This window comes from Leucoraja erinacea, chromosome 1 (assembly GCF_028641065.1).
Source record: "Leucoraja erinacea ecotype New England chromosome 1, Leri_hhj_1, whole genome shotgun sequence".
NCBI classification, from domain to species: domain Eukaryota; kingdom Metazoa; phylum Chordata; class Chondrichthyes; order Rajiformes; family Rajidae; genus Leucoraja; species Leucoraja erinaceus.
This window is the reverse complement of record NC_073377.1, coordinates 145,718,782-145,731,204: the sequence shown is the minus strand read 5'-3', so window position 1 is coordinate 145,731,204 and position 12,423 is coordinate 145,718,782. Positions and strand designations below refer to the sequence as shown.

General features: G+C 41.0%; 1 protein-coding gene across 1 annotated transcript in view; it reads right to left on the bottom strand.

Moving 5' to 3' along the window:
• The window catches only part of LOC129702965 (annexin A10-like), a 36,456-nt gene that overhangs the window by 17,742 nt on the left and 6,291 nt on the right, over positions 1-12,423 (bottom strand). The window contains exons 2-5 of the mRNA XM_055645084.1: positions 9,647-9,737; positions 7,576-7,655; positions 1,754-1,813; positions 1,520-1,613 (exon numbers count right to left, since the gene is read on the bottom strand). Coding sequence (XP_055501059.1) covers positions 1,520-1,613; positions 1,754-1,813; positions 7,576-7,655; positions 9,647-9,737 — 325 coding nt within the window. The remainder of the gene's footprint in view (positions 1-1,519; positions 1,614-1,753; positions 1,814-7,575; positions 7,656-9,646; positions 9,738-12,423) is intronic.

Here is a 12,423-nt window from a genome sequence, read left to right as displayed (position 1 = left end):
CAAATTCCTGACCTTAGTTAAAATCAGATCCTTTAATAAATCTGCTAACAATACACTAAGGGGCATTAATAAAATTGATTTAGACAAGGAAAGCCATTAATCAGATCATTCAAATGCAGACACAGATATGTCAGACTCTTGTAAACATGAAGCCTCTACAGGATAAAATGTGCCGTGATGTAATTGGGTTCTTGACATGACATCGAACTTTAGCTTTGTCTTTGAATTGTTTTCAAGAAATTAGACAAATTCTCACTGTGCAAGAGAATTGTTTAGCAGAAAGTAAACAAGAAGCAGTTAAGTGTATCTGCAAAACATGGTCATCTTAGGCAAAGGACATTGTGCATTCTCTTCAAATTATCAAAATGATCATCCCAATTGGTAAAACTCACCTAATTTAAAGACATGTATTACTAGATTTCCAGCAAGTTGTTGAATGAGTAAAGCTTTCATAGCCTGCTACATTGCATTGATTGCAACAATGACTGCTGCCCCTAATCTGACGCAAGTCCCTCAGATGCCATTGTATTGGGGCATTGTATTTTCTGCGTGGTATCTATATGGATCGGACCCTGTCAATGCACATACTGCCCTTACTTTTTGCAGTGGTGGATACTGATTATACTGGAGTTCTCTCCGCCACCATCAGCAAGCAGGTGGCAGACCCTGAGATGTTACCCCTTGACCAGCCTTCTGTCATGCAAACTCTGAGTGCTGTGTTGCAGAGTTCAATGGGGCAGAGTGAATGTTGCAGCTACCTGACAATCCGTCTTCCAAATAGATTGCCAAAATTGCTCAGGCAATGGCCTGGGAACACGAACTTGTTGTTTTCTTTCAATATAACATGCCTTCTCTCACTCTGCTGATTTGATAATGCCTTTCCTATTTCCTGCCAGCCAGATGTAGCTAATGTTAGCAGCGTGCTAGCTGACTGAAGCTCAGTCCGCACTGACATTAAGACCCAGTGCCTCATTTTGTGGGTCAGGTAGCATCTCTGGAGAGCATGGATAGGTGATGTTTTGGGTTGGGACCTTTCTTTAGCCCTACGTCTTAATGTAGATGTTCATCCATTCTTTCTGTACACTGCTGTGGATACTACTTCTTGTTGGAACATAGCCGTAGTCCTAGAGTCATAGAATGATCCAATGTATAACATGTCCTTTGGCCCAACTTGCCCACAACGGCCAACATGTCCCTGATACAGTAGTCCCACGTGCCTGAGTTTGGTCCACATCCCTCCAAACCTGCCCTATCCATGTACCTGCCTAACATGCAATCTTTGAGCAGAGGCAAAAATGCACAGGGGACAGACTGCATAAGGGAAAGGAGTTTCTATCCATTTGTAGAGTGGCAGAAGAAAGTGATGAGTAGTTTCTTTGATTGAGATATATAATAATTAAAAAATCCCCATGAAAGTTTAAATATAGTTCTCGCGATACACATTGAATGAAAACCTTTATTTCTTCATGATTTCTTTATGCTAATACTCCTATGTCAAACATTCGTAATCTGTAATTACCCAGCCACAACTGTTGAAAACCCTTTTTACATAAAATATCTTGCAACATGCTTTTATGTTCCCCTGTTTCATCTTGGCAAGCTTCCCAAAGTGCCTGCAACATAAAAACGTTGAAAGAAATAATTAATGGTGTTGTATTTTACTTCTTCAGATGCATTTGTGCAAGGTGTTTTTTTTAAATAGAATTAACAATGTACATGTGAAAGCCAGTAATGCAAAATAATTTCCTTTTACCGTAGCATCTTGGGCAGCCATGCCTTGATCCTCATATCCATATCCTTCTTCCCTGGCTCCCTGTGAAATTTTCACAAAATTAATTGGTGAACAAAAGTAATAAGTACAAGGAAGAATTTTGTTGCCACGCACGTATTTTTTCAATGATCTGATAGGATTAGTAATGATAATATTCTCTGTGCGATTCTTTTATTGTGTTTTAAGATGAAATGCCAGAGCCTGTAGTTTCAAACATAAACACAAGATGGAAATGTCGTAACTCAAACTGTAGCACTCGGCTCGAGTTTCAAACTATAAACTACAGGGATTAGAGATACCTGGTGAATATAAAGATCTTAGCAGCTACAGTTAGAGAGTTGTGATGAATTATAAGGAACAGTTTGTAAATCATCAGATATAACAATGAAGGGAAGCTCGTTTGAGCAGCAATCATTGTTATAACAAATTCTTCTTATGATCTGAATTCTTATTTCCCATGTGACCAACTGATATCAATGTTTTCTAATTGTGCATCTTTCCACCAATGGAAATATTCTCTCTGTATCTTTTACAATGAAACGCTGATAATCTGCTAACTGACTATTCATAAATCCTTATGGGTATTATCTGTCTCTACAGGTGTCCGATCCTACACGTCCTTCATCATACCGATGCCCAGGTTTCCCCACTCCCTTTCACGCACTGTGGCCCAAATGTTGCTCGTCCTGCTGAGTTATTCCAATATTTTGTGTATTTCTTTGGTTTAAACCTGCATATGCGGTTCTTTCCTAAAGATTTCGATGTTGCCTGTCCTGCTGAGTTACAGTATTCCAGTATGTTGTGTCTATCTTCGGTTTAAAGCAGCATCTGGAGCTCCTTCCCTCATATTTTATCTGCTTCACTGTGAAAACCCCTCAAGGTAGGCCTACTTTGACAAAGTTCTCCTCCTCTCTCTGACGAGATTTCTGTAACACACTCTCTCGCTGCTCCCCCTCTGATTCCTCCTGCTCTCTGACTCGACGTGTTTGCTTATCTTTCATTCATTTGTTCTCTATCTCTCTACATCACCATCTATATCTATCATTTCCCTTTCTACTGACTCCAGCCCCAAGAAGTTTCTTGACCCGAAACGTCACCCATTCCTTCTATTCAGAGAAGCTGCCTGTCCCGCTGTGTTACTCCAGCATTTTGTGTCTATCCTGCATCCCCTGTTGTGTTTCAAACTCTCCCTTGAAATTCACCAGGCCTTGTTTCCCATCTCCCCTTTGAACTTATCATCTTAAATGGAAAATTAGAACTAAAAGTGCGTAATGGTACAAATGACATCTAATAGTCCAGGAAATTTGCTAGTCCAGCACTTTTTGAAGAGAGCCGGAATAATTGAATTTGTACTGCAATCTAACAAAACCCTTATGTCACCCTTGGACTCCTATTTTTGAGGGAAAAGGAGACATGATTTGTTCATCCTTTCCAAATAGATATACCCTCATGCTTCTGGTATTATTCTTAAACTTTTTACATTTTGCATCTGCTCTGACTTAGCACCTACCCCTTTGTGCCTGTTAAAATGGAACAATATTATAATTTTATAATTTTCTGCTTTCATTTTAATTTTTAGTTATTTCAATAGCTTATTTTTTTTACCTTTGCCCACTTTATTTCATAGTTCATATGAAAAATGGAAATGCATACGGAGATGTATGCACATCATAAAGGCTTTAGATAAAGTATTGGTGCAGGACTCCATCTTTCTCATGCTCTCGCTCTATGTTGCAGAACATTCTTCCTATCAATAGGTGGCAAAAGAGCACGATATTGGTCTTAATGATTTCAATTTCTAAAGTTAATTGCCAATAAATAAATAATTGTTTGGTAATGAAAAATTATGTCAATGTGTTTAAATGTGAGTTCATGCAATACAATAAAATGTGGTTTGCCACTTAGAAGCATCTAACTTAAAAAGAAATGCAAGTGAATGAATGAGGTGAACAAAATTTTGTTGTCATATTTGGAAGACATTTTTCTCATTTGTTCAACATTGCTTCAGTAGAAGTGCTGCAAAAATAGCTCACAAAACTGTATGAAAACACAAATTATTTTAATGGAGTTCGGGGCTTTTCAAGAATTGTGTTGACCAGGTGGAGAACTTGAATAGTAATTCACTCGAAGGTAGACACAAATTGCTGGAGTAATTCAGCGGGACAGGCAGCATCTCTGGAGCGAAGGAATGGGTTTGGGTGGAGTTTGGGTCGAGACCCTTCTTCGGACACTCTGTTTTAGTATTAGATTTTACTGTAATCTCGCCTATTTCATAAGACGGGGCATATATCAGCATCAAAATTTTTTTAAAGTTAGGTGTAGGAAGAAGTCAAGTAAGCACTAACTGAAGGGCACTCTTCCACTGATACCTAACAGTTTTAGGAAGCTGCACCCTCTGTTTTTTTTTTTTGCCTCTGAGGCGTGTTAAACCTAGTAAACATGTCTCAAGTTGGGACTGATCTATCCTCTTACAAATAAACCAATCTGGTCTGATTTTGACCATTTTGGAATTTGAAAATTGATCGAACATTGATCCACACCAGGCCCAGACACATACATTAATGCTTCAAATCAGTGGTTTCTGATAATACAATATGTTATTAAGTCTGCCTGAAAAAAGCTTGAGTCACACTTAAAGAAGTGACCCTGACCTATAGGTGAAAAGATGTGGTGCATGTCATTACTGCTAGATTCCCAAAGATTCTGTGTGTGCTAAACATTGGCTATTTGCTGAAGCTGCATTGCATTTGAAAGCAAAGAAGAAAAGAACAATTTCCCCTTCAGCAGCTGGAAACCAGTATTGATCCTGCTCTCTGACAGCGAGGGCCAGTGCTCTTACATTATTGGCAGTATTATTTGTTCAGCCGCAACCTCAGAAAACATAAAATCATTCAGTAAATCAGTCTTTCACTTTTCAAATGGGAATATTTATTGGTGGAGTTTTATGGCTGTAATTATTACACAAAGCCACAAACTATTGAGCATCACTGACTAATAAAAATATTATTCAGTACTAAGAATAAATCTTTTTTTTTTTAAAGTGTGAATGTAATATTATAATGTTGCACTGCTTTTACGTGGGAATACCATTCAATGTGCCATTGAAATATACTTGTTGCCAGGCATTGGCTAAATTTCAATGCATCACTTTTAGCACCTTTAAAAAGATTGAGGACAGAATCGCAACATTTACCCATGCGGCAGTTCATCTCTTCTCCATTTCTCATAGTACGTAGTGACCTTGTACTAAACGAGTGATGGTACTTTGGTACTCCTTCCAAAAATTGGTGAGCTACCCAAATTCACTCTCTTATAGTAGGTTAGTGCCCAGCTGATCAGCATGGCCTATGCAGCACAGTCTTATTGGGACCACAAAGAGTTCGCCCTGTCTCTGAAATGCCATTGAGAGCCAGGGTAAGAATCTGCTACTTTTGGGGTTGGAACATTTTATGATGATGGAAAGTATGTGCTCATTTATAGGCAGTGATTCTGGATTACCGATAACAATATTCAGTTCATAGCAGAGAGACCGAGCAGTTTGAGAAAATCAAAGAAAACTGCACCTGCTGCAAATGCAAAATTAAAAAAAAACAGTAAATGCTGGAAACACTCAGCGTCTGTGGAAGGAGAAACAGGGCGGGAAGGAACTGCAGACGCTGGTTTAAACCAAAGAAAGACACGAAGAGGTGGAGTAACTCAAAGGGTCAGACAGCATCCTGGAGAAAAAGAATAGGTGACTTTTCGGGTCAAGATCCTTCTTCAGGCAGTTCTTCGGGAGAAGCAGTTATTGGTTTGAGTCGGGGGTCTCATGTCGGCAGTTTTATGAAGTGATTGCATTGGGTTCCATTGCATCATCTCAAATGACAGCATAACTGCTTCCCAGAAATGCTGTAATTTATTTTTATGGTTAGGTTGTTTTACTCTCTTCCTATAAATGTTCAGATTATAATTTCAATTGAATTGCAATCTAAGTCCTTTATGATGCCAGGAATTTATACATTTGTGTAAAGATTGAATATTGGAAACTATCAGGATAAACGGCTCTAAAATTGTGGCCTGGCATTATCATGTAACTATTCTGCCTGAGCACATTTGCCTTACCAGATGGGAACCTCTTATGTCTTTAGAATTCAAGTCTTTTTTTTAAATCAAATTAATACAAGGCCATAATTCATGGAAGCAAATTATTTGGAGCCTATTTGGGATGTTGGAATGTGGGGTAATGTACATTCTTGATAACATAGGTTTAGACAAGAAATTGAGTTTAAATAAACCACAAAAGTCCACGATTGACCTTCCTGCCCAAAGATGTTTGTTTTATCTTTGGGGTCTATTTCCACACCTCTGCTGAGTACAGAGGGGCATTCCTGTTGTCTCATTGAGGCAAATGTCACCCTATCTATTCACCGGTTCCCATTGGAATAAGATCTCTTGTCCCTTTCTGGGGTTGCATTGCTTAGGGTTTTACAGTGGTGGAAATTCCATACATTCCCAGCATCCAACTGTAACAGATGCATTGTGCAGGAAGGAACTGCAGATGCTGGTTACGCCGAAGATAGACACAAAATGCTGGAGTAACTCAACGGGACAGGCAGCATCTCTGGAGAGAAGGAATGGGTGATGTTTCGGGTTGAGACCCTTCTTCAAACTGAGCGTCAGGGAAGAGGGTGTTACAGAGATAAGGAAGTGTAAGAGATCAAAGGAAAATGTAGAATAGTAGATGATAGCTAGGAGAAGATGACAACAAGGCAGATAGAAGTACAATGTAAACAAAGGGGCTGTCAGACTGGTCATAGAATTGGGAAGGGGGAGAGATGGACCAATCCCCCATCCTAGTTCTCTGACCAGTCTGACTGTCCCTCTGATTACATTGCAACAGATGTGTTGCCTGTTCCTGAGGCCTCACTGAGCCAAATACACCATATTGGATGATTAATATTCTCCTGTCTTTGGAGAAGGTCAAGCACAGCCAAATTCCCATCAACCTTCCACAGCACAATGTAAAGAATCAGGTCCAATAGGATTTGGGTCTTACAGGTGCTGAAATGCATTTACCATTCTGACAGATGACTGGTGTAAATTCCAAAACGTTTGAGTAAGGATAAAATAAAATAACTTATGTTATGCACCATATTTTGGTTCAGTTTAGTTTAGATGTACAGCAGTTTGTGCCTGCCAAGTCCACACCAACCAATGATCAGCATTAGACAGGTACATGGATAGGACTAGTATGGAAGTATATGGACCAAGCGCAGGCTGGTGGGATTCATGTAGCTCTGACATGTTGGCCAGTGTAGGCAAGTTGGGCTGAAGGGCCTGTCTCCACATTGTATCACTCTATGTCTCTATCAGCAGTTCACAGTAGTTCTATCCCACTTTCTCATTCACTCCCTACACACGAGGAGCAATTTAAAAAGGTTAAATAACATACAAATCTGCTGGTCTTTGAGATGTGGGAGGAAACCTGAACACCCAGATGAAACCGACATGGTCGCAGGGAAAACATGCAGGGTCGAAGGTTAGGATTGAACCTGGGTGTCTGGTGCTGTGAGGCAGCTTCAGCCACTAACCACTGTGCTGCCTCCGCTTACAGAAGGCATAAGATATTTTGTTTAGACATGATTAATTTCCAATTGCAAACAACTGAGAAAGTGAGTTTGCTATTTTTATGAGTTTGTCGCACTATGAGTAATCATCAGAATCATCAGCCCTCAATTAATGAGTTGCATAAAGAGTTTTATATTACAACATCAGATTACTTTCACAAAAGTCAATGCACATTGAAGACAATATTAATAAGATACCTGTGCAAGCAACATGAGAGCATCTCTGAAGTGTCCTGATGTTTCAGAATCAATATCCTCTTGAAGTTGTATGCCGAATTCTAAAATAAAAAAACATTCAAATTATATTACCAGCCAATGTGAATTCTTTTAATATATAATTTGCACAATGGGTAAGGAACATCTGTGGTGTGATGTAACACTAGTCACCCAGAGTTCTTGAAATTAATTTGGAATGAGGTCACTTCTCAATTCAATAAATGTGTTCATGTGAGGACCAGTGAAATAGCAAATCAATAGAAACTTGTTTTTAAAAGGCAAAAGTTAAAAACAAAGGTTATATTTGGTCTGGCCTCCTTATTAAGTGTCATGATGTGAGAATGATTGACATTGGTGCCGTGGTAAAGTTGCTGTTTTACAGCACCAGAGACCCCGGTGTATGGAGTTTGTACATTCCCCCTGTGACCGCGTGGGTTTTCTCTGGGTGCTCAGTTTTCATTCCACATTCCAATGACATAAAAGTTTGTAGGTTAATTGTAAATTGTCCCTAGTGTGAAGGATAGTGTTAGCGTACAGGGATTGCTGGATCGGTGGGCCGAGCATCTGATATCCACGCTGTATCTCTAAACTAAACTCAACTCAACTGTAATAGTTATTGAATTCAATAACAAATGAATATGAATAACTCAGTCATTAAGCAAAGATAAAAGTATTGCTATTTTGAATCCCATTAACTTCCAACAGTCCCAAAATCCAAACTACTCAAGCAGTGGTCTGTCATAGATCTGCTGTGTGTGTGTGTGTGTGTGTGTGTGTGTGTGTGTGTGTCTGTGTCTGTGTCTGTATTTTGTGCTGTCTTGCTGCCAGTATCAAGTAAAGCATTAAAGACTTCTGTTGTAAATTGAAGACTCTCAAGTTTTGTGCAGACCTAGAGAACATCAGTTTTTTTTTTTTGCATCGTCAATAAGCCTGAGAACAATGTAAGTCATTTTTTGCTTAAACCAGTTATCAGAAAAATATATTATGTTTTCCTTATGAACTTTGTTTATGAAAGAGAAAGAAAGAGATGAATAAAGATATATAATAATTTTTATGTAGTGGTTCTCTGTAACATGAAAATGATTTCAAGGGTTCCGCAAGGGTAAAAAGGATGAGAAACGCTGCTCTAGTGTAACCTTTTAAGGTGGTTGGTTTAAAATCAGATGGAGTGATTTACTATGTTAGCCATTTTAACACCCTCATATAAGTAAAGGACGCAATCTGGGCACTCCTGTGATGTGTGAAATAACCCTGGCTCCTCGAAGGTTCTCTGTCAAAGCTTAAGCCAAGTGTATAAAGATCTGTCTGGCTACAGACAGAATAATACCCAAGATAATAGATAATATGCAGGAAAGAGCAGTTTGCTTGATGTGGGCTGGACTGAATATTCAACTCTTTATCAAAGGTGTTTAGTTCCTGAGGTATGTGTGGCCTGTAATTAATGTCGCCACAACCTATAGAACGTCATCAAATTCATCTTCCAATCCACCAACCTCTGCAATTGAGGTTTTCAATATTCTAAAAATAATACTCCAAATATTTTCAGAAGGAACAAACCTAATTGCTTAAAATGGACCAATCCTTTTTGTTGCAAGGACAAAATCTTACGACTATGGGCCTAACGCAATGAAACACCATTGAAGGGGGAGGTACCCACTTAATAACCCCAATGATCCACTTGCATCTACAGGATTAGCTTTTTTAAATGAGCGAATTAATATGTAGGTAGTGTTTTTTTGCAATTGGAGTCATTTATTGCAAGTTGGTATATTTAGTTAGATAGTTAGATAATACTTTGGCTTTGGGCTTGGTTTTCTTAGGTGAGTGCTTATCCTGGAGTTATAGCACAAGTACTGTGTGTTTTCATTGTAATTGGGATCAACATCATCATAAGAATTACAATGGTTCAACCACTAGGCCATAACTACTTTCTTGTTGCAAACAGTGGTGTTTCATAAATATGGTTTGGCTAGTGTCACCTCATTCCAAACTGTTATTTCTGGAAATTTGAATTGAAAGTTATGATTATAATATAATGTAAAAAATACATTACGCATCATGTAGCATTCACTGATTGCGTAGATCTCACTGTTTGTTCTTGAGGCAAGAATTTCAATTAGACAGTTTTCATCTGTACCTGCACCCTTCATATGAAAAGAGAAAATAAAATAGTTCGTTGAATACCCTTGTAAAGGTCTACTAGATTAATAGGTCTGTGAAACAAATGCATTCGTGCCATGATATCAACTGAGAAATAATGTATTTTGCAACACTAGCAGTGGGTAAAAAAATCATTAATCTGCATTGATATTAGGTTCAAAAATTGTATTTTAGGAGGGGCACAATACAATGAATATTATTATTGTCGGTGCTTTGCTTAATAGATTTTAGACCATAATAGATTTTGGGCAGTAGTGATTTAAGTAAAATAAATTTATCTTCACATTGATGCATGTCCCTTCATGGACTAATGGAGAATCCCATAAACACACCCATCTTAAGTACTAATGTAAATTCATGACTCTAGAACCACATTAGGTACGGTTTCAGTCACAGAGTCACACACCACAAAAGCAGATACTTTGGCCCACCATGTTCTTGCTGGCCTTGACCCCTTTAATATTAAACCCATTTAGTAGCACTTGAGTGTTAGCCTTCTCTGCCTTGGTGATTCAAGTGCTTGGCTAGATATATTGAGTACATCTGACTCCACCATTCAGTTAATACATTCTAGATCGCAACTCCCTCTAGGATAAATAGTTATTCCCTATATCCCCCTCAACCATTTAACCCTTACTGTAAACCAGTGTCCTCTTGTTTCAAACATCTGTGCTATTGTGAACATTTATCGCTACCACCTATTCTATCTGGGAAAGGTTTCTTACCATCTGTCTGAAAAGAGTCTGAAGAAGGATCCTGACACAAAACATGACCCATTCTTTCTCTCCAGGGATGCTGCCTGTCCCGCTGAGTTACTCAAACATTTTGTGTCCATCTTCGGTTTAAGCCAGCATCTGCAGTTCGTTCCTACACGTTTCTTACTAGCTATCTTTCTATGCCTCTCATAATTTTGTATACTTCTATCAGATCCCCCCCCCCCCCCCCCATATTATTTTGCTCCACTGAAAGTAGAACAATCCGAACATATGCATAACTGAAATGCTCTGCCTCTTGCAACACTCTGAAGAATCTCCTCTGCACCCTCTCCAGTACAATCATGTCCTTCCTATAAGGCAGTGTCAGAATTGTACGCAGCTGTGGTCTAACCAATGTGATATGACATTGTACCATAACCTTCCTGCTCTTAAATTCTGTGCTGTAATGAAGACAGCTACCTTGTGTGCTTCCTTCACCGCCACATCTACCTGTGCTGCTATCTTCACTGATCCTTTAACTTGTCTATCCAGATCCTTCTGCTTTGTTTGGATAGAGATAGAGATAGCCTTTATTGTCATTCAGACCGAAGTCTGAACAAAATTGCAGCAGTCATACATATAATACAATAAAAACAACAATAAACACATATTAACATCCACCACAGTGAGTCCACCCAGCATCTCCTCACTGTGATGGAGCCAAAGTCTTAGGTCTGCAGTCTCTTCCCTCCTCTTCTCCCTTTGCGCTGAGGCAATACCCCCCCCGGGCGATGTTATAAATCAGTCCCGCGGCTCAAACACCGTGGCCCGGGGTGGTCGAAGCTGCCGCCCACCAGTCCTGCAGACGCAGCCGCTGGCCCACGGCCGAACCCCGGACTCAGGCCACCACCGCCAGAACACCGTCCCAGCCACCCTCACGTGAGTACCGCACCGTCTTCAGCCTCGGGCTGGGCCGCCCCAACATGGGCGCCGAACCTCCCCCGGACCGGGCTGCCCCGACATGGGCGTCGCTTCTTCCCCGGGCCGGGCCGCCCCGACATGGGCGCTGAACCTCCCTCGGGCCAGGCTGCCCCGACTTGGGCATCGCTTCTCCCTCTAGCCGGGCTGCCCCGACTTGGGCGTCGCTTCCCCCTCGGGCCGGGCTGCCCCGACTTGGGCGCCGAACCTCCTTCGGGCTGCGAGCGCCGCACCTCCCCGAGCTCGGCTGCTCCGACGGGAGCCTTGTTCCACCCTCGGGCTGGCCGCCCTCACGGGAGCGTCCCAACCTCTTCCAGCCCTGAGCCGGACCACCCTCACGGGAGCAAGCTCAGGGCGAGTCCTGACGGGCTCTGCCTCCGGAGCCTCGAGGTCGTCAGCTCCATTAAGCCTCAGCGCAGACGGAGGCAGAGAAGGGGAATACGACAAAAAGGTCGCATTCCCCGCAGGGAGAGACTGCAAACCCCGTTTCACCCCCCCCCCCCCCAAAACACAAACTAAAAACCAAAAACTAGACTAACCAAAACAAAACAAACAACACAAAAAACACAAACAAACGGGACTGCCGGTGAGCCGCTGCAGCCAAAGCCGCACTGCCACTCCGGATGATAATGATGCAACATAACAACAATGATGAGATACAAGGAATTGCAAAGGCTGGTTTGCCAAAAAAAGTCATGAAGTTCTGGAGTAACTCAGTGGGTCAGGCCGTATCCCCGCAGAACCTGGATGGGTGACTTTTTGGGTCGGAACCTTTGTTCAGACTGATTGTAAAGTGGGTGGGGTGCAGGTTGGGGGGAGGAGACAGCTGGAAGAGAGGTGAGGGCAGGACAAAACCTGGCAAGTGATAGGACGATACAGGTAAGGGGAGTTTCTGATAGGCAGATGCTTAGACAAAGGCCAGAGGTGAAAAGACAAAAATGTGTGAGATAAGGATAGTAGAAGTAAAAATTGTAAGGAAGGTGGAAATAGGTGGAAG